A 23837-nucleotide genomic window follows, 5' to 3' on the forward strand; every position below is an offset into this window, starting at 1 on the left:
ACAACTACCATCATCATTGAAACCAAAAGCTAAATTTGATTGATTTTATTTAATCTCAGCTTTCCTGTCTATTTTGACTTGAATATTAAGCAAAGAAAAATATTGATTTTTTTTCTTCACAATTGCTAATAAAAAAGGAAAGAATCACAATATTTCAAATGTAAAATGAGTTATCTTTAAGCATTTTAAATTGAAAAATTGCATGCAGTGCATGCAATTCATTAGACGCTACATTTTATGGCCACTAATATAACCATGAAATTATCTGCCCATTGCCCACTGCTGGATATGGTGAGTTTCTCTTCAGTGATTTGTGTAAGTAAAGTGTAAACCTAGTTCCCTTTATTGTCAGAGGTGCAATTGGCAGTGATGCTTCACTCCTTAATTTGTTTGTCATACACCAATAAAAATATAATTTACTGCAAATGCTACAGTAGTTTGCCTCTAGGTCCTAAATGAATAATTACGATAAAGCAGATTAGTTTTCAGAGGTGTGTGACAGCAGATTTAAGCAGTGAAAGCTGACTTTACCTGAAAATGTTGCCAACCAGTGAGGATAACAGCGTTGAAGCCTTGTAGCAGTTTCATCATTAGACTGGAGGGATTCAGATCACTGGTTGTGACCAGAAGAAGCTCTTCCTGCCTACATGGACAGCGTACCAAACAAGACTTTGTCTTTTGAGGGTTACCGTTATCCTCCTGTTTATTGTCTACTGTATTTTACAACTGTCCAGTCTTTACACAAAAGATGCAATTAACCATTTTGTGTTTGCAACCTTTGAAGTGAGGATTTTTTTCTGTAAATATCTGCTTTGATTACTAAATGTTCCTGGACATTGATGTGTACAGTTTGCCTAAACCTACAGTATATAAATAAATGTCTCGAGTCTTTGTTTGAGTGAAAGTTTGGTTGATTAGAGTATGTTGGGTTGCCCTTCTAACCCAGATTAGAGCGAAGGAAAATTAGTTTGTTCATCTCTTCAGCAGTGACTTGCTGCCTCCTCTTCATAGCCAGGCTCTGCTCACACACAGTCACACACTCGCTGCGTATGCCCACAGCAGGAACAGCAAGCAGCCACAGAGCCAAGCGGGCAAGCCTGGGGAACTTCTCAGCAACTGTTGAGCTCCAATACTGGAAGAGATCAGGGGTACCTTGGACAAGAGGCTCAGCCAGATATTGAAAAATCTCTTTTCTAACTTGGCTCTGACCCTCATCACCAGATGCCGTGCAGGTGCTCCTCGAAGGGCCACTGTTGTTTCCACTTCCATCCATACGGCTTATTTTAGGGGCAGAGGGACCATCTGCATCCCGCTCCTCTCCACCTGAACCTCCACCGCTACTCATACCTCCATCCTTACTTTCGGCAGCCATTTCGCATGCACGGGAAATGATGTCTTCATGCTGGTAGGCCGGCACCGAACGCAGTTTGAGCTGTGGGTTCAGAACCATGGCAACCTGGTGGGCTCTTTCAACCTAGACAAAAAAAAGCCACAAAATATTTTATATCAAATAATTTCATCAAATATGTTTTCAGTTTATTTTATCTGTGAACTGTTAGCTTATGTTACCTCTAAATATTAATTTAATTCTCTCCTATATTTTACACTTGAACACATTTCAACATTGAATTTCTACTCTAAAAACTTCCTAGAAGCTAATAAGTCTCTCGGTCTTCACTTGCTTAGTGGTTCTGATGTTTAGTAACTACATTGCCTCCTTTAACAATTATTTGACCATCTTAAAGCAGAACAATCCAGGTAAGGTAAGATCTGGATGCAGAATTGCAGGATTTTAGCCTACTCTGCCACCTCTTTGCTAATATCTTACTGAGACCATTTACCACACAAATTTATTACATTAATAGCCAACATTACAGTAGATGATCATGTGGAAAGACATTTAAGATTTCGTTGAAAAAAAAAAAAGGAATTTGTTTATTCTTTACATAATTACAATAAATATTTTAATGTGAAATTATAATAAAAAAACTAAAAGAGAGCAATGTTTCTTCAGTACCTTAAAGTTTTCTTTAAGTGCTTCGAGGAAATAGTGGCAGAGCTTGCTAGCTGTGCCAGTTCCAGCTTCCCCCGCTTTAGATGTGAAAAACTTCTCCAAACGTAGGTAAACGGGCAGCACCTGCTGTAAGGTTGGTCGTCTCTGGCTGCTCAGCTCCAGCGCAGCCAGGCGCAGAGGTGCCAGCAGACAAGCCAGAGTGCCCAACAGGTGCTTGTTGAGACCTTGAAGAAGAGGGGCTGTAGCCTTGCTGCGGCCATAGGCCTCACAAATGTGTTCGAAGTGAGCATGAACCTGAAGGAGAGCTTCAGCCGTAGGATCCCAGCAAGGAGGCGTAGGGCATTGTGCAGGGGGGATTTGTGCACCTTCCTCAGTTGTGCTTGTGGATGTGCTGAAGCACTGTTCTTCACGTAGACCCAGTGTGGCCGAGGAGGCAATATCTCTGCAAGTTGCGAGAAGCTCAGCTAACTCGTGAAGCCCTCGAGCCTGGAGGCTGCGCTTTCCAAGGACAGCCTGAACAACTGCTCCGAGCGAACATCCCGCACATCTCAAACATATCCGACCACGCCCGCCGCCTCCCAGGGGCGATCCTGCAAATCCTGCCGCCCACAGTTGTGGCTCAGAGACATAAACAGTTCGAATGTCCGACATGACAAACTCAGACAGTACATTCTGCACCCAGTGGTGGACCTGCTCAGGCCCTTCCCTCAGCTCGGCTTCCCTTAACCCGAGCACGTAGCGTTTGAGTCTGGACCCCTCCACCTGGTAGGCTGTTAGAACGTAGCAGGCATCTGGCCCAGATGTCTGGGAGTGGCAGGTAACAGCAATGCCAAGTGAAGCGTTGGAGCCCAAAGCACACGTGACCTTAACTTTCACCTGGTTGTACATGCGAGGAAGCTGGCGCAGTGCCAAGGCACTCATGTTGCCAAGAGCATCACGGGTGGAGTAGGCACCATGACGAGCACCTGTATCCACAAGGGTCTGAGCCAACTTCAGGAAGTCCTTGCTGTTAAGCACATTTAGCATGCTCAGATCAGAGCACATTACCCGTAATAGGCGCTCAGCCACCTGCTGTCGCTCCTTCTCAGGTAGCCCATTATTCTCTGACAGAACAGATGAAAGACAGATTATTAGAAAGGCAAGAAAAAAAACATGAAAGGAATCATTAGTGAGCAGACAGCACAAGATATCAAATTTTAGCTATTCTTGGCACTATTAAAACTTAAAAACAACTCAGTTGTCACAAATACAATTATTTTTTTCATAGTTTAGACCTTATGTTGCACCTATATAATAGATATATAAACAAAAAGAGAGGCTTTAATGAGGATACTGCAGTTACATGCTGTGCCTCTAAACCACAAGACTTAATGAGGCTGCAGTACTTACGGCTGAGAGTATGATTTCTCTGAGAGATACTTTGAGGCTGGATTTGTATTTTAACGGAGGGGTGGGCCTGAGTCTGGGACCCTCTCCATAGCGGCTCTTGAGGACCCGAGGCTGAAGAGGTTTTGGGAGAGTCCCCTTTGGTGTGGTTCTCACTATCAGCTGTGGAAAACGCAGAAGGATTATGTTCAGCAACGCCAGTGGAACAAAATGTAAAAAAAGTAAACAATGAAACAACGTAGGTGATAACAAAATAAACAATAACAATGCTTTAACTGGTTTCATTAATAGCTGTTTATCTCTATAAATTTCATGTGAATTGTTTTCCAAGTTATTTCTGACATTTTCTTGTTAGCCTAAATGCTCACCTGCCATCGTGGACTCACCAGCGTGCGACTGCATATGCTCCAGCAGGTTGTTGTAGAACTGGAACTGGATGCCACAGGCACCACAAGTATAGGGTTCTAGAAAAATAAAAAGAAGGCCGTTCACTCTTTGTCTGAAGAGTAATGTAATCACAGTGCATTTACCAACTGCATATAAGAAAGAAACAGTTTAATCTATTTCTGCTTTTTGTTTTAACACAGGAAGGTGGGAAGGACTTACTCTGCACTGTAGAGAAGGAGGTGGCCACCAGAGGGCTTGGAGTTCCTGCTGAAATGATAACAGGAACGGATTTAAGAGTACACTGAGCTGTTCTACATCACTCCTTCCTCTTCTTTATTAAACCAGAACATCTTTGCTTTTATTGGTCTTACTTGTGTAAAAAATAATAGTCACGAGCATTTATTTACAAACCAGAGCATCAAATAACATATCACTGTAAATGTTTTACTGACAGCCAGCCACAAGTGCACTCTAATAAAACACAAAAAGACCTTCATCTTGAATGCCACAAGGTCTGGTTTCAGCATCAGTAAAACAGCTTTGAAGTTTGCAAAGCCAGCTTTAATCTAAAGCTCCTGAAAACACAGCTGTAAACACCACATATTATTTACAATAAAATGGTCAAGACAATAATTAAAAAAAAGGTTGAGGAAATGGTTTACATCATTTAGGCTGTGTGATTATGTTCTTGCTAGAGCTTTCAGATTATTCGTATGGATACTATTGGTTAATCAGGGTGTAGTGGCAATTGTGTGTTAAACCAAACATCTTAAGTTTTAAAAATCAAGCAATGAGCCACTGCTGCACTGTGTTGATGTTTCGTATGCAGGCAAAAGAAGTCCAAAAACTTGAAGGTTGCGTTTTACAGTTCATTTTTTCTAGTTTGGCAAGTAATTGACAAAGATCAATCTTCCCATTGTTTCCTGCTGCTTCTCCTGCTCTGGTAAAAAAAAAAAAAAAAAAAAAAAAAACATAGCCCCACCCCGGTGCATGCTGGTCCTATATCAGTCCCTATACTTGAAGAAAATGGTACTATAGTTTGTCCTGTCTAACTTACAGAAGCAAAGAACGAAAACAAAACAGAAAATTTAACAATTATTAACCTACAAATAAAGCTTGTAAATGACCCCAAAAATATAAACCACAACAAATTTTAACAAAGTTCAAAGTAACAAAGATAAAGAATAAATAGCTCCAACACAGGGTTTCTGCAGAAATCAGCAAATCTAATTTAATGCTTTTTAATGGCATTTTTTAAAAACATTTTTCATGCCATTAACAATGAATACATAAACTTCACAAGTAGTTTGAAGTGTCATTTGAATGCCCTTTTTGATGCCATTGACAATGAATTCAAATTATTACACAACTTTTTTGTTGTTTTACAGTAGATTAAGTCTTAGTTTGCAAACTTTTCTCTTTGATATCCAATACCGATATTTTATATATTTTCCTTTGTCAGAACATAGCCCTCTTATTTAGGCTTATTAGCTACAAAATTGTGTAACAGCTGGTGACATATATCCAGTAACAGCCATATGCATAGCACTTTAACTTATATTAAATGAAAAGTGTTGAATAATATTTATTAGCATTAATCACCTGCAAAGCTGTCTCACTTGTGGAGGCTTGTTCCGAGTTCCTAGCTGCAGTGTGGGATCTTCTGCACTCTTGTGCATGAAGGACAGAATTTTTAAGTCCAAAGTTTCAAAGTTTTTGTCTATCCATTGTTCTGTAAGACTAATCATGCTAACGGGGCTAACACGACGTCCAAACGTCTGTGGTAAAACCCACCCAAGCGCCATCGGCTATTAGCTTCACAATGACGTCAGAAATGGCGGCTTGTAACTCGGGTAAGGCTACATTGGAAAATATCTCAGACTGGGGACGATGTAGCGAGGCTCAACGCAGTCCAAAAATCTTCGGAATCTGACATCCTCACCGACAAAATCTTCCACACCGCAGTTTGAATTTTCCTCTCCGCCGTAGCAGATAAAACATGATCAAACTGTAAATTCTGGATAGGAGCAGCAAGTGTCAGGAACATGGATTGCTACCCCACATGAGCCCTACTTCAGGAACTGAATGAGACTTTTATATGTTTGGTGCAGACAACAGCGGTTGTGCAAAAATCCACACTGTAAATGACATCGAATGAAGGCGGTGCATTGGATCTGTAGCTCTTCATGCCAGAGGGATGTTTGCTCCCCGACTTTAGAGTCACAAGTAAATCAAAGGTGCCGTGCAATGCAAAAATTTTTTGACATGTCCCCCACAGGGTTTCGTAGTATTTCTATTCTTTTTGTTAAGTATAACTAATGTTTTAAACTCTATACAAAGTCACTGCGCGTCATCATTGATATTCTCTCTGTAATAAATCTGTTGTTTAATGCTCCGGCCGGGTGGTGGCACAGATCATCTATCATCACCGCACCTCGTTTATTTTGCTAAAATCCTGTGTAAAATTGTGAGTTGCAGATATTTCTAATAAACTATTAATCCTTGAAACTCACTTAAAACAGTTTTTGGTGGAAAAAAAAATAAAAAGTAAACAGAGCCACATCTTTAGTATACAGTAATCTTGTGCATACAAATACTCATCTTTTAGTTTTATTAAGGTTTAATTCAAGAACTAAAGCAGCAGAAACAGAAAATTAAACTGAAACTGACACTTATTCGACCTTTATTTATACAGGTTAATCCCATTGAGCCTCAGATACTCATTTACAAGAGAGACCTGAATTATTATTATTATTATAAATTAATTATTATAAATGAAACTATGAATTATTCTTAAACAGTATGTGTGTGCTCCCATGGCTGCTAAACAGTTTTTAGCATGACACCGCCTTGAATTTCCACGTCGACCGCTTTGGCTGCTTTTTCTTTCAAAATCCTTCACCATCCTGACCGTTGACGGGCTGCAGACGTGCTCAAAACTCCGTTTCCCAGTCATTTTAGCTTGAGTTTGCATTTTCCCATTTTGTTTCTGCTCATAAAGTTTTCCTGCTTTTTCTCAAACGTGCGATCTTCTGACAGCTGAGCACTGACCGGCCAGAAACAATTAATATTGGTTCTGCATGTTACTCTTATACTGTATATCACTCCGATGAGCGGTTTCCAAAATCGTCCCTCGTTTTTCTTGAAATCAAATGAAAAAATTGTTAATGCCATTGAGGTTCAAATTTAATGTTTTTTTTAAAGCCATTTAAGGCCTTAAATTTGGATAAATCCATTTAATGACTGTTAATGCTTTTTAATGCCCTGAAGAAACCATGTTAATGTGATGAATCTGTTAAATCATGTCATTTTGTGCATTGTTTTTTCCAACTCATTTTAATCAGTGAACAACGTCCAGACAAAATTACACTGAAAACCCTCGAACAAATCAAACATTTTGCTATGCTGTTCATGTTCATCAGAAGAATTTCTCAAATGCAATTCCCATAATTGCAGTTTAGCTCAGTGTGAAATGTAAAACAGGAACAGAAACTTTCCTGAGTTTTCTTTTGACAACTCACTGAGTCCAGTTTGTCACTTGTGAAGGTCCAGAGTTCCTAGTATGGTTTGGTATGTTTATAAGCTTCTAATCGTTTGTCTGTCTGGACACAGATCTGCTATAATTGTCATGATCACAGCTGTAAGGATTAGTTTTGAGACAAAGGAAACTGACTAAACTTCCACACTTGAGGAATAATAGTTAACTGGTTTAATGTTCAGCTTCTGATTTAAAAAAAAAATTCTGGTTTAAGTACACACATGTTAATAATAAACCAATCAAACAAGAGGAGCTATATTAGTATTTAAACATCAATTTATGATTACTGTTTTAATTTCTTGCAACAATTATTACAAAATATGTAACTAACAATTTATTTTGTTTTGAAAGATCATCTTAAGACCGCCTAATTGTTGTCTTAAGACCCGCATGGGGTTACAACCTCAACTTTAGTAACCACTAAACGACATCATAATACTCCATCTTTGTCAAATTAAAAGTAATTTAAGGAAACAAAATGACCACTTTGTAATTTTTATGTTTTAAGACTCACAAAGGATAAAGACAAATTGTAAGTGTAGCTTGGTCCTGGCAGGTTTTTAGTGGGACTCCAGAGGGTTACAAGGGCTGTTGATGAGGAGAGAAACTCTCCAAGTTTGACAGTTTCAAAGGCAGAGCATGCACGTATCATATGAAATGAATCTAATTATGATAGGTATCATTAATGTTCGGTTAGTGCGGCACGGTGGCGCAGTTGGTAGAGCTGCCACCTCTCAGCGAGAAGGTCGCCATATCGAATCCTGGCCAGGGTCCTTTCTGGGTAGTGTGCATGTTCTCGCCGTGCATGCGTGGGTTTTCTCCAGGTACTTTGATTTCCTCCCACAGACCAAAAACATGCATGTTAGGCTGATTGGTAACTCTAAATTGTTCCTAGGTGTGAGTGAGAGAGTGAATGGTTGTTTGTCTCGTTTGTCTCTATGTATCCCTGTGATGGACTGAAGACCTGTCCAGTTTGTACCCCGCCTCTCGCACAGCGATAGCTGGACATTGGCACCAGTGTCCCCTGTGACCCAAAAAGGAAGAAGTGGGTAAAGATAATGGATGGATGGATAATGCTCAGCTACAGCTTATCAATATATCATTATTATTATTATTATCAAAATCTTTCAAGAGCCTTGTTGATCTAAGCACATTTTACAACAAGATAGTCTACAGTAAATTGTTTTGGTGTTGTAAACTGGTTCTCCACTGCAGAAAAACACTGAGCATTACAACATCCATCCACCCATCCACCCACCCATTCATCCATCCATCCATCTATCCATCCATCCATCATTCATTATCTTTACCTGCTTCTGCGGGGGTCACTGGTGCCCATATCCAGTAGTCTGTGTGAGAGGCGGGGGACACCTGGACAGGATGCAAGTCCAGCACAGGGACACATAGAGACAAACAAGACAAACAATCATTCGCACTCACACCTAGGGACAATTTAGAGTTACCAATCAGCCTAACATGCATGTTTTTGGTCTGTGGGAGGAAATCAAAGTACCCAGAGAAAACCCACTCATGCACAAAGAGAACATGCAAACTCCACCCAGAAAGGTCCTCAACCGGGATTCAATCCGACGACTTCGCTGAGAGGCAACAGCTTTACCAACTGAGTCACAGTGCTGCCGCATTACAACATAATAAAATACAAAAAAAGCCTGAAACTGTGGAGCAGAAATCCAACATTGAGCAAGAATAGCAACGATTTATCACTGAAACCTCGACAGCAGTTTGTCCTTGGCTTCTAAACACTTGAAGTGTTGTTGAAAGAAAAGGTGATGCAACACAGTAGTAAACATGTCCGTTTTAGCTTATTTTGAAACAAGTGGTCAGCATTTAATTTAAAATGAGCAAATGAAATAAGATTAAAAAAATCTTAGTCTCAACATTAAGTTGTTTTTGTGCCATCTTAAACAAAACAACAACAACTTGTAAATCACTGCATTCAGCTTTGTTTATATTTTGCACTGAATGCCAACTTTTAGTTTTTTATAACATGGCTGCACAAATGCATTTTTGAGTACTGGGCTGAGGTATTGTAGCTGTTATCAAAGCTAAACATGATGAGATTGAATAAGGTCTCTAGTTTCATGGTCTGAGTATGGAGAGAAATAATAATAATTCAGTTCCCAGAATCAAGTTTTATATAGAAACAGTTGATGCAAGGTAGGTCACTCAAACCTCTATACCCCCCCTCCATCTCAATTTTCAGCCTATGCATGAGCAGCAAAACAATGTCAGATGAAAATACACTTTTCAGTCTTTAAACAGAAATAAAATTACAATATATTTTCATGCAAATGGACACAAATTAACAAAACCAGTGACTAAGAGCTTACCGCTTGAGTTCTGAGAACTGTTTGTGTCAACCAGACTGGACTGAATTGCACTCTCCAATTTCCTCTTAAATGGGCTGTCTGTTATGGAAAACAGAGGGCAAACAATGAATGGCTAGCTCATAAAAAATAAAAGGCTTTGATAATTTAAATTCAAGCGACAAGCACATACAAATCTTAAAATGATGCAAAATTAATGGCATGCCGTTTAATTTAATCTTAAGTCACAGCATTCAAATCCATCATAGGAAACAGCCTTGAAAAAGGATCCAAATGGTCATATTATATTTAAATATGGGTTTAATTCCTCCTCTTCATTCCATCTTTTTGACCCACTTCTAGGATGCGAGTGTGCGCCATGCTTTAAATAGGCTGAGTGCTTCTTAGCAGAAAGATGGGTTGGAGTTGAGAGTGGGGGGATGGTATTAGGGTGGGTGGGGGCTGAGCCACAAAAATCCACATTTGTTTGAGAAAAGTCCGTTTTTTGACAGCTGAAAAATTGCAAATGACTAATGTAATTTTAAGTGTACATGGAAGTGAACGCTTTTCTTCTTACTTTCGGTCTTGTTAAATTTTCTGGCAACAGACAACTCCAATTTAATAAAACAAATATCTCACAAGAGTTTAAAGCAAGAGTTTAAAAGTTTTAAAGTTGCCTTCCATGGAAAGCTTATGAAAAAATAACATCTTGCACATTTAGGCAGTTCTTTAAACAGCTTTTAATTCTGACCAAATTGACTAGATAACAATTAGTCTGAGCAGGATCAAGACCAAAGCAGACTGCAGCCATCTTAAAAACTGCTCTGATTTCAACAAATTCATAACAGATTATGCAATTGCTTTTTCACAATTTTCTTTTTTATGCTATTTTTCTCTATGAATTTTACATTATATGGTTATTTACATGACTGCTATGGTTGTTTTTAGGTTCAAATACAGGCAGGAAGAGCTAGCTGTAAAACTTCAACTACAGCCTGAGGTACTTCCCGAAGGTAGATAATAATATTTCTGCTGGAATACCGGTAATTGCAAAACTGACAGTCAGTGAAGTTAAGTTAAAATTACAGCAAGTATTTGATACTAGGCCTGTCACGACAAACAACAAATTAATTAATCGCATGATAAATGAGAATTATCGACCTCATTTTCATTTATCGGCTTTATTTTTTCTTCGTGTCTCTCTCTTTCTACTAAGACACTGGATAACAAAAAGCTCAACTACAGTGCTCTTCACTGATCCCTCCATTTCTCTTTAAAATCTGTTTTAACCATCCAAAATCGTGTTTTTGGATGGTTAAAAGCAGCTAAACTGAGAAGCTAAGCTACAAGCTAAGCTAACAGGCCAACTCGGGAAAAAATCTGTCTTGTCAAAGCTCCAAAGTTGATGGTTGAAACCCGTGCCTTTGTGTAAAAAGTTGTTTTTCTCTGCAAAATAAGCTGAGAAGTTGTTTACCGATTTTTTATTAAAAGCCTCGTGTGACAAATGCTATGCTAAAGAGCTCAAATCACACCAAGCGCCCACCATTTTGAGAACCGAAAAACAGGAACGCGAGACAGCCCATGTCACGTCAAGGGGCCTCCCTCCCATTTTTCTTAAAGAGACACGCTGCTCACTCCCTCACTATCCATCCTTCAGTTCAAACAGTCTTATACTGCCGCACAGTGGTCAAAAAAAGGTACTACACTCAAAACAAATTAACCATCATTTCTTCTTAAATTTCACAATATTTAATAATTATTGTCAAATTTCAAACAATATTATTGTTTATCACAATAATTTCTGAGACAATTAATCGCCCAGCAAAATTTGTTATCGTGACAGGCGTATTTGATACAATAAATATGGATGGATGGATTAATAGTTTCAGGCATAAACCCAAAACCTTATCCTGACTTTTCTTTAACCCAGGCTAAGTGTTAAGTGTAGCTAGTGACATTTGTTTGTCACCGTTTTTCTTTAACCTGTGTACGCAATTTCGTTCCGAACAAATAAAGAAACTTTGACTTGTTTTAAAGTTTTTTATTACACCTTTAGAATACAACTATAACATTACTGTTACCATATCTAAACCCCAAATTTAGTTAAACCAACACTCTATAAATCTATTCAGCTACATTTCAATGGCCATGTGGGCAATCACAGACACCAACATTTCCGCAAAAAACAAACAAACAAAAAAAATGTAACAAATCTGTAGTCGTCTTTATAAACTAGGCTCAATTAAATTGACATGACGAGATCTGTCAATCAATCCAGTAGGATTGTCAGCAACTGACCAATAAGCAATCGCAATTTGTCCCAGAGCGAAACACCCCTTATCTGCAGCTGCACCTCTTTTTCCTCCGACAACATTGTTGGGATTTTACATTACGATCACTGCAGTCATAAGGATTTTGTGAGACTCGTTAAAAAAATGGTTAAATGCTGTCAGTGGAGAACAAGCAATTCAGACACATTACCCTGAGCTTTTAGAGGGTGAAATACAGTTTATTCCAGTTCCTAAACCCAAACAAAGTCTGGAAAATGTAAACGATGGATAAAAGCCTGCGGCATGAGTAGCTGAATACAACAGTGATAAACAGGAAGTACCGCATGTTCTTCTGTGCGAAGGTAACTGCATGTAAATCCTCCATTTTTTGTCATTATTACATTGTATGCTTAATGGTTAAATTAAAGGTTAATGCTTGAAGCTAGTTATGCTTTATTTAGTGTTTTGTATGTAGATATATGTTGCAACTTCCGATTGTATAAGTTTAGTCTTTGTTTGTTACTATCAGTTCAAAATAAAACCGTTTTTGCACAGTGTTTAATAGGTTGTGGAGTAAAATTTTCACTCTTAATACATACTGGATTTCAATGTAAGGCAAAAATGCCTCACCAAATGCCTCAGGTCAGTGAGCATCACTATTTTGCCATTATAGCTATCTTGTTTGTATGTCGGAGGTTAGCTCACCTTGCATTACGTTTCTGCGTAGGTGGAGAGATCTTACCGTGAGCATTATGTCAATTACAGGAATAGCGCTATCTGTTGTACTAAATGTGTAAAGTTTTCTAACACTCAGTTAAAAAACACAATAAATCTTGTATTATAACATCTGTTGATTTGCCACAATGATTTGACACTCTTTAACATGACTATTTATGAGTGATTTATGATTTTGACACAATAGCATCAACCGGTCAAAGTAAGGACTCTGCAGACCTTTGCCTGTCTGTACATACAGACCTCAGCTGACTGGCAGCAAGGTCTGCACACTCCAAACAACAAAATGAAACAAAAGGAAGATTAGATGAAATTTGTTAAGTTGCCATAATTTAAAAAAAAGTTTTATATTTACTGTTTTTGGAGTTTTACTAAATTGATTTAGATCCTAATTAATTAATTTTAATTGATTAAATAATTTATTAATTAATCCTAATGAATCTGACCTTTGTAATTTGATCTGAATTTAATTTGGTTGTTAAATTTGTATGGAATATAGTTAATAGGTTATTAAGTTTTTATTGAATCAGACTGTATGTAAATAAATAGAGCAGTACTGAATTGAACAGATCAGATACTTCAGCTCAGTTTTCATGTTTTTAAAATGTGCGCTTTGTCAAACATTCCTCTCATCGTAATACCTTCTTCCCAGATGCAACACCACAACTATAAGAACTCACATCACAGTGAAATATTTGGGAGACACGTGCTGTTGCCCAACGTGCACTGGCATGTGCTGTTGCTACACGAAATCAACACTATTGCAGAATCTGTGAGAAGTAACACTTTGGATCATTTGTGAGTCATTTGAAAATTGTATGTAAATAAAAAAATATGAACTCACTGTTCAATGCTTTATTCGGACCTGCAACAAAGAAAAAATTATGGTGTCAGTTTTTTTTTATTTTTATAAATAGCACAACTATTTGGACCTCTTCAAATAGTAAATATCAGTCATACAAATCTATATATCTATATAACAACAAATAAAATGTGCAAATAAAAATTATACTTACTTTTTATTTTACCAGCTTGGCTGTGTCCAAACTTACTCATGTCTATACTGCCACATTCCTGTGCCCGTGAGGTCTTTAAATCAAATGAGCCTTTAATGAAAGAGATATTGTGAGTCAGATACACACCAGAGTAAAACTACAACCATGCACAATGTTTCTGTGAGGGTGCATATTATACCAGTAAAGGTAAAGGCAGATTCAAACATTTTAGCTAGGACTATTGGAGTGAATACTAGAAAAATTAGTATCTGCTTTAAAAAAAGTTGTTTTATATTAGTAAAGTCTACGCGCCAAAGCTCCAAAATTTTCTCTATATACAACTTTTGACATAAATGAATGATTGCCTTTATGATTCTTTAACACTTTAAGTGTTCCAATATGTATGTAACAAAAGTTCTGTGTCTTATCTGTGACTTTATATAAAATAAAACAGCTCAATGAACAATATAATAGTGGTTGCAGTCCCACTCACTCAGTGGTGTGTGAAGGGCAACATGCTCCTGGTACGGGTTGAAGTACTTGTACTGTTTCCCACAGAACTCACAAACATAGCTTCCTGTTTCTGTAGACAACAATAGACACAAGCAATTTATTGTTTCCCAACATAATTTACATTAGTATTGAAACAAGCATATCAGTTTGAATCAAGCACATTAGATTAGTTGTCAATTACAACAAGGAACACAATCATTTTCCTAATTACACCTTCTGTCATCAGGAAGAAGTGGAAAATATTAGGTTTGCTTTGAGATAAGGAGCCAGTGCCTCTGATTGTAAATTTTCTCAGTTTAATTTATTTTCAGCGGTGCCTGAGACAGGAGCTTCCTTACATAATGTGTCAAAACATCACTCCCCAAATCAGTAAGAAGCATTAGTGCAGTGACAAGTGCAGGCTTCCCACCTGCAAACAATGCCCATTGTGTTTAAAGAGACATAACCTCCATTTGTTGAACTCGTGGCCTCTGTGAAGATGGACGATTGTTTTTCCCCTGCGAAAGAGGACTTTTAAACTTGTACTTTAAATCTTTGCTGACATAGTTAGCTCTTATGTTTAATATTAGTTGCATGACATGACATCAACATGACAAGTTCTTTAACTGGACGTGCGTTTAATACTTTAAACCAGACACAAGTGGGTTTCAACTGCAAACGTACTGGGAGTTTTTGGGCCCACAAAACTTACAGTATATCACAAGTTCAATGTCTTAATAGTGATAAGTCACTGAATAGGGTAAAATAGTTTTTAGCAACAACTGCCATGTGATTATATTTATTCATTCAGTCATTTCAGTTTCCTGTTTAAGCCAAAACACAAATAAATAAAAAAATGACTTGTTGAAAAAATTCTCATTCAGAAAGAGCTAAAGTTCTCACACATTGGTTAGTCTAGCAACTATAGTATAATGTTGAAGGGCCATGCACACAGTGCTGACAGGTGCTTAGACCCAGTTCAGATCTGATCACTCAGGCCACATTCAGAGGTGGTCTGGGATGCCCTTATCCATATCCACCAGTGTGGATGCTGAACAGTTTAAATGAACAGAGTTTTGAGACTGTTCTCAAATGAAATATTCTCTCAATACAATAGTGATCAGTGTATGACAGAGTTTTAGGGCCATGCTAAGAGAAAAAAAAAAAAGAGAAAATAGTCATAAAATTTTGAGACATAATAAGTAATATTAGTAAGTCATAATATTATGAGAATAAAGTCGAAGCATTACGAGAATAAAGTTGTAGGTTTTTTTTTTTTTTTTTTCTTCTTCTTTCGGCTGCTCCCTTCTTCAAGGTTCGCCACAGCGAACTAAGTCGCACGAAGACTTGGCAGTTATTTTTACGCCAGATGCCCTTCCTGACGCAATCACAGACCACCGAGCTTGTAGTATTACGAGTTAAAGTTGTAGTATTATGAAAATAAAGTTATAATATTACAAGAATAAACTCGTAATAAGTCCGGGGTTGGGTTGCTCCTGCTGCCTATGTCAACATTCATCATTTTACCGCAGTTGTAATATTATCAAACGTCCGACACGAAAAAGCAGTCTTACAAGTTTATTCTGGTAATATTACGAGTTTATTCTGGTAATATTACGAGCTTATTTGCATAATATTATGACTTTATTCTCGTATGACTTTATTCTCATATTGTTTCTTCTTTATTATTGTAGTACTACAACTTTATTCTCATATTATTTCTACTTTATTCTCATAATATTATAACTTTATTCTAGGAAATTACGACTTTATTGTCGTACGACTTCATTCTCGTAATACTATGACTTTATTCTTGTTTGTAATGTTTTTTTTTTTTTTCTTAGCATGGCCCTAATACTCCGTCTTGTCAGTGGATTACCAGAATGTTTTATTTATATAATTTGAAGTCACAGCTGATAAGGTACTAAGAACTGCTAACTACTTCACAGAAAGTTACTTCAAAAATGATGAGACTATCCCTTTAAAGTTGATGTGAAAAGCCAAAGCATCACATACACTGAACTAGATTCCTGAATTTATTTAAAACATCACTGATAAAAGTATATTGTGACTAAAGATTGCTTTATTAAAAATTATATGTACTGGCATTGTGTTAAGTTGTCCTCAGATGATACAAGGACTTGATTTTGTTTTCAAAACCAACGTTTGATGTGTAATTCAATCGAAGTTTGGTTTCTTTTTTTTTTAAGCTGACTGTACCGGCTGTGGCCAACATATCGTAAAATGCTCTTATGATAAACATCACAAATCTTAGCATATCAGCAACAAGCTGCAAATGAACCCACTGATACACATCAATTGTGTTTATGGGTTTTACAACTAGCATAGCAATAACAAATGAGTCCAGAAATGTGCACACAACTGGAAATTATTGAAAAGTTAAACAATAAATGCATGATTTTGAGTTTTATTTTGAGAGCAACAAACACTGGAGTTTGTAAAATTTTTGGTTTTAAAAATATACTGAACCATTACTTTAAAACAAAGGTTCATAGTGAAGCAAAATGTTTGAGTACTGTTTTAGCACAAATTTAAATAATTAAAATTAAAACGTAAATCAAACAGCCTTACTTGGTCCAATTTTCTGATAGGGTTCAACTGGCTCTTCTTCTTTGAGACCGTCAACAGGTAACACCACCTGTTCGTATGGATCTGAGACACAGAGAAAACAGCATGTAATAAAAACTTTTATTTTAAAATTAATTTCAAGAACACAAAAAACATACATTAAACATGGAGTATGTTCTTACTTCACTTTGGTCATTTGTTTAAGCCTGAAGCTCATGCAAAAGACTTTAAATCACAAGTCACTTTATTTTTTCCCATGTTGTGTTCACAAAACAATAATTCCACAACCATATTGTCTTTTTAGCAGCAAAGACTATGTACAAGCTTATCCTAAATGTATTTTACTTAATCAAAACTATAATTATACAATAACTATTATTAACTTATTGGTTTTAAATAAAAAGTTATGGTAGTTAAATTGGATTTTGTTGATGTTGAAGAAAATTCAGATTTTAGCAAAAGTATAAAATACTTTATTTAATCTCTCCTTACGTCTGCTTAGGAAAATTAATTTGAAAACCTATTATAGGTTCATAAAACTGCAGATAATCCTAAAGATCACTTACAAATGCTTTTTTTAATTTCTTAAAGTTTGCTCCCAAGATTGAACATAATTTATATTAATTTAAAAATATATTTTTAATGAATCATATTGCACTGACCATACAAAACCTAAACATAAATCATTTGCATTACGCGGGGATCTGTACCCTGAATCCCCGCGATAAGTGAAAAAACACGAAGTTGGATGTAGTACAAGTAGTAAGTAGTTGTTAATTTTAGGGAGGAACTGCAGGAGGAAGTTTATCCTGCAGCTGTGGGCTGTACACAGGTGCAGCAGGTGCTAAATAATTTTAAATAATTGATTTTAAATAAAAATTCCACGTCGATCGTGCTCATCTATCAATCAGCCAATTGTGTCATGTCCAATCTTAATTTGAAAAACCGCGATAGAGCAAGTCTGCAAAAAAATGAACTGCGAAGTAGCAAGGGACTACTGTAATGCAAAAAAAAGCTTGTTCAACGGTGAAGTTTTATTAAACTTGTTTGTCAAAGTTTGTCAATTTAAAGAGCAAAAATCTCTAAAGAGAAAAAGTTTAGTATTGTCAAGCTGTTGCAAAAATAATATTCTAGTAAAACTGGAAAAGGTTTCAGGTTTTATGGACAGAAAATGACTTAAGTACAAAACTCATTTTAAGCCTTATGAGCAGAGATCTGAAAATTTAACAAAAAAAATATGAATAATTTTGATGCAAACAGTGAAAACACCACTTTACCATCAACTGCATGCAGGTCACGATGCTCCTGGAAACAACTGTAGTATTTATACTTCTTGCCACAGATGTCGCAGGAGTAACGGAAGCTGCCTGCAGATGAACAGAGAGAAATCAACATTGTTCATATCTGATTCACATAAAAGGCCTGCAGACAAAGGGTTTTATGGGAGTGCTGCTGGCAGTTGATAAAAAGTTATTACTTTACTTTTGACACAAATAGCAAATAATTGTTGACAGAGATGTTAGTACAGTGCTTACATTTTGAAAGCTTCCAAAACTGTGTTACACAGAAGAATAAAAAGGACTGAGTTCTGTTTTCAATCATTTTTCAACAGAAAGATGATTAAAAATGTACACAGAGAATTAGGATGAAAAACAGTCATGTACAAGCTTTATCCTGCAAGGTTGCTCTGTGGACAATAAAGTCCATGAGACACAGATTGTAAAATATTATAAAAACCAGATGGGGTTTACTAGAGTACCTTTTTTTTAATAAAAACAGTTTATAGTTTGAGAATTCAAGAAATAATTTTTAGCTGTAAAACGAAAAAGTGTTATGGCATCAGTAATTTATCTATTTTCCACAAAATATAAACAGCCTCTAGAGAGACAGAGCTTTTTCTCCTGAAGTTCTATAGATAAAAAATATATTTGCACATATATGTAAATCAAGCTGGATGGTAGCCTTGTTAAAAATATAATTTAAAGTATGTTATGGTTTTTAAAAAGTGGAATCTTCTTTATAAATAAATAGAAAATTATATCCCACATTTAGGTTTCATTAGGCTTTTACTGACCTTTCTGTTAAAAGCAGCAGCATAAAAATGTCGGCTAATCAATATAAACATAAACATCTGCACTGCCTCTTGTTACACCACAGTCAAATCGTATCTGAACACGTTTTGCATAAAGATTAACTTAGAAGAACTTCAAACTCTTGTTTCTTTAATGTCAATTATTGTTGACCCTGCAAATGGGCACACTATAAAACCCACATTACAACATTTCATCATTTAGCAACAGTGAAACTAATTCCAAATATTTTCATTCTTCTTACAAAAAAGTAATTCAATGAGGTGCAATTTTGAGAAGACTTTCAAGTTTTTTTTAAACAAGTAAACAATAAACAAAGATGGAAAAGATACAAATAAAAACAGTGAAAAAAGTGGCTAAACAATGTTAATTTTTTTTAAAATAACATTTTTTACAATGTCCTTTTTAATTTGTTGCCAGACCGAGTGATTGTTCACGGAATACAATAAAAGAAGGCACAGAATGTCATCGCAACCAATTTGAAATAATTATTTTCCCATTCCTTTTAACCCTCAAAGGCAAAACTTTGAGATTACCTGGAAATAAAATATAGTGATTATTAGAGCCCCCAACTGTAATTGCACCTATATTACATGACGGCTGTAATAATTTACACATTATATGTTTTTTTTCACCCAATTTGCATGATTGAAAATGCAATAAAATTCACAAATTGGAGAATTATTTAGGTTTGTCAGCATAATTAAAGCTAAAACAACGCAGTTCCAGGCACAGGTGAGGACATGTTTCAGAGTAAATCAATAAAATATGTTAACAGCAGAGATAATTGCTTACAGAAGCACAATTCCATTATGTGGGGACCTCTTTATAATTTAGTTTCCATATACACAGCCACAAAAACAAACACTCTCAAAACAAGAATTGTTGTTGTTACACAAGCCTAATAACATAATTTGCTGTTATTTTACAGTCTCTCTATATGTATCAAGATCAAGATCAAGGTCAAGGTCTTCTTTATTGTCATTCACATCTCATGTGGTACATGTGGTGGAATGAAATTGTGTACACAGGATCCAACAAAAGTATAAATTGTAAAAGAAAAACTGTAATAAGATCTAAGATATGAACTAAGAAACATGCTAAACTAAGAACTAATAGTACAAAACAACACGCCGAACAACAGCAGCATGAAATAAATCAGCAGCATGAGATCAGCAGCATGGATAGTCAGCAGCACATATCAACGATATATATAATATATGTAATAAGAAATGACAACTAAGAGTTTACTCATACATTGTCAATACTTGGCCTTAATGTAATGTAATCCATACTAATACAGTGATTAGCTTCCTATTAATTAATAATAAAAGATACACAAACTGTGAATATAAATGATTATGATCAGTAATTTCTAAAAAAAAAATATATATATAAAATAATTCAAGATACAGCACTGTTCAATGGTGAAAGCAACACGAAACCTTAAGATACTAAGAACAACTAAAGCTAATTCAATTTAAAAAAATTGATATGAAGAAAATGTATTTGCTACAAACAATAAAACTGGACTTCAAAGAAAATATAAAATATAATGTGGTGTGATGAGTTTAAAATTATGCTCAAGAGAAATAGGCCCAACAAAAAAATTAATAAAACAGAAATCAGAATAATCAGCTATTGGCTAAAATCAACTGAATCATTATGATTTTTCATGAACAGATTTTTCTTTCCCTTCCCTGAAAACAGAAATATATTACAACATGACAGTGCCAGCACTCACCAGACTCAAACTGTGAAAGTCTGGATTAGGAAGATGACACTTCCATTTCACACATGGATTCAGCACTACAAAATCTAAAGGAAAAATTAAAAAAGTATACAACCCTGAGAATCTTTGAGACATGCTGGTGAGGACATTACCCAGAAGTCAAACTCTTCCAGCATCATACAAGATCTTGGTATTACAAAATTAGAGAAGCTATAAACTTATTTGGCATTGCATGGACTTATCAAAAAAAGATGCCACAGCAAAAGCAAAAACTTTTAAAGTGGTCTTTTTTGTATGGAAGCCATTATGGCTCAAAAATCCAATTAAAATGGATTAAAATAATTGCTTTTTCATTTCAAAGTCAAGCTGCATTTTTTGACTCATAAATAAAATTAAAAATAAATCATTTTCATTTTCTTCTTCAAGACTGCTCATTGTGTAACAGCTACAGAGTAAACTAAGAACAAACTGCTTTTTCGTTTTCATGCCCCACTCCTGCAAAAAGTCTTCCAAAAATCAATCTGAATTGGCAATTCCAAGCGGCGCAGGACAGTGACGTCATTGCTGCCTCACACCACCCAGTCTTACGCATCTTTTACGTTCGGGGGTGATGATTAAACAAGACACACATTTACAATGCTTCCTCACGCAAAAAAAATTTGGATTATGCCATAAAATACAACGTAAATCCACCCAAAATGCCATTTTTTTACGCCTGCCTTCTAAACGCAGAAATTTACGCAGTTTATTTTGTGCATTGAACGCAGCTTTATACACGTGACCGTTATAAAACGCTGTAATTTATGCTGTAATAAGACTGCGTTTTCTTGAATTTTGCAAGGCCCTCCCATACTTTTCTTATCCACTCAGTTTAAATGCAGTCACTCAATAGAAGTACAATTACAGACCACACTAATTCATCTCAGACTGCTCACAAGAGAAAACCTGTAGTCTATTTAAGCACTCACTGTCAGTCTTTCATTCTGTACCAATCTCATTAATCATTTTCATGTCTTTAAAGTTCAATACTATACAATACACCAAACAAAATTATATTATTCCTTTGGATTAAAAAACAGTCTTTTAAAAAAACTTGGGTTTTTTTTAGTATTTTTTTCCACCTTACAATTTGTACAAATATATGCATGCATTTCCAAAAAGGCAACTTGAGCTAAGTTTTATTAATGTTGGATAAGTTTTAAAGTTAGAATTATTCCTAGCTTTAAAGTGGATATTAAAGTGATTTAATGGCTTTAAACATCTAAGTTCATGGCATAAACCAACACAGACATATTCCTGTTATTAGTATTTTACATCGCTTTATAATGTAGCTGTTTTTGTTTCGTGTATGTATATATATATATATATATATATATATATATATATATATATATATATATATCCCCTGGTATTTTTCAATTCATATGTTTTTTTTATGATTGTCTACTGTTGTACTGATAACTATCTCCTGGATGGTAAATTATATATTGGCTGCAAGTATTCAATCAAGCTGCAAAATCCTTTAGTGGTTGGTCATTAATTACGATGAAGTTTACCAACTTCTCTGTAAACATTCGAGCTCTGTGGCTTCAGCGGTGTGTTCTTCTCATTCAATCCAAAGCAGGCAGTCTGATTTCGATCTGCCCCGCTCAGTCTGCCCCTCGTACGAGACGGGCAGACTGAGCGGGGCAGATTAAGCGTGGCTGATCAAAATCAGAGTCCCTGCTTCGGGTTGAACAAGAAGAACACACCGCTGAAGCCATGGAGCTCGAACGTCCAACGTAAAACTAACTTTACTGCGGTATGCCGCAACCGAGCTTCCCCCTCTCGGTACAGCGGCTCTGCAGACATTACACTTTGCTGTCTTGCGGTGTTTAGTGTAAAATACTTCCACACAGCAGACATAAATAATAAATAAAAAATAAAGAATAATTTCGTTCCACCACATGGGGTGTGCGAATGACAATAAAGAATCTCTGACATGTTTCGATGAAAAGTTGGTTAGCCGTTAGCCACAGTGCTGCTGTTCAGTCCTCACATTTTAGCTGGCTGCAAACTATGAAATGGATTTCCTGAATGTGAGGCGGGTCTTATTTCTCTGGGTTTCATGAGACAAACCTCCGTTCAGGAAATCCATTCCATAGTTTGAAGCCAACTTGAGAGCAGCTGGCAGGGAATCACATGGAGACTTTTCAGCAGACACAGACATGCATCATGGATCGGAAATCTCTGCAGGTTGAATCGGAAAAATCCAGTACGTAAATTATGCTGGTATCAGACGTCGCTACTGATACCAGATCGGCCCCATCCCGAACCACAACATTATACATAAATAACCATATAAGACAGAACCGACAGTGGTGTAAAGATTAATAAAACAGCTTTTGCATGAACCACTAAGAAATTTTGAAATAGAAGTTGTTTTATTAAGACAACAGAAGGCAACTTTGGTCTTGCAACAGTCAAACTAGTTGTTAGCCATTAGTCTGCTCAGAATTAAACTCTATTTCTTGAAACTGAGGTCGTTAACAGACCTATCTACAAAAAGAAAGATACAGTATTAATTGTTCACAAAGTTCCCACAGAACCACACTTTTAAAAATCTGAACATTCACTTTAATAGGTCTGCTGAAATCAAGCCTCTGTGTTAATTTGTTCTTTTCCGGGTTGAATTTTTTGGTTTTATTTCAATGAGCTGGTTGAGACTTGGTTTGCCAAACAGTGCAGTTTAAAGGCATCCCTCACTACCCTGGACACCAGTTGGTGGCATTCATGGTATGACACCAGCGGATAATAGATCTGGTTTAATGAATCCTGGCCAAGTTTAACCCCTTTTTTAAACAGAGCAATACATTTTAGGTTTCATCCTAAACTCTATTTAATCACTTTTTGTTAGTTTACATTATTAATATTATTACCTTATTATGCCAGACATGATCAAGTATAAATATGCAGCACAATGAAAGGTGCTTTGCAGCTTGTTCTATTCTCATAAGGATTTAATCTAATTTCTTCACTATGCTGCCTCTCTGGCCTACATTTTAACACTGTCACAGACTTGAAGGTTATATTTTGCTTGTAATTCTCGTACGTCTACAACTGCTCTTTTAAGTCCGCATAAACTGTTCTTTTCTTTCTCGCTGCTAAGTTAACGTTGCTACCTTTAAGCAGTTTGCACATCCACATAATGACTGCAGTGAATGTGTGTAGGTAGAAGTATAAATAACTCAAGTACTACTCTGAGGCGCAAGTATTTTTAGTCCAAATCAAACTTTGGTTTTC

General features: G+C 36.3%; 1 protein-coding gene across 1 annotated transcript in view; it reads right to left on the bottom strand.

Annotated features, from left to right (window-relative positions):
- Positions 1–815: 815 nt before the first annotated feature.
- The window catches only part of znf618 (zinc finger protein 618), a 45320-nt gene continuing 22298 nt past the window's right edge, over positions 816–23837 (bottom strand). The window contains exons 5-15 of the mRNA XM_037692458.1: positions 18011–18100; positions 16737–16817; positions 14146–14235; positions 13674–13763; positions 13502–13522; positions 9677–9754; positions 4007–4054; positions 3787–3864; positions 3404–3562; positions 2018–3117; positions 816–1474 (exon numbers count right to left, since the gene is read on the bottom strand). Coding sequence (XP_037548386.1) covers positions 938–1474; positions 2018–3117; positions 3404–3562; positions 3787–3864; positions 4007–4054; positions 9677–9754; positions 13502–13522; positions 13674–13763; positions 14146–14235; positions 16737–16817; positions 18011–18100 — 2372 coding nt within the window. The 3' untranslated portion in view covers positions 816–937. The remainder of the gene's footprint in view (positions 1475–2017; positions 3118–3403; positions 3563–3786; positions 3865–4006; positions 4055–9676; positions 9755–13501; positions 13523–13673; positions 13764–14145; positions 14236–16736; positions 16818–18010; positions 18101–23837) is intronic.

This window comes from Nematolebias whitei, chromosome 18 (genome assembly GCF_014905685.2).
Source record: "Nematolebias whitei isolate Nwh7 chromosome 18, NemWhi1, whole genome shotgun sequence".
NCBI lineage: Eukaryota > Metazoa > Chordata > Actinopteri > Cyprinodontiformes > Rivulidae > Nematolebias > Nematolebias whitei.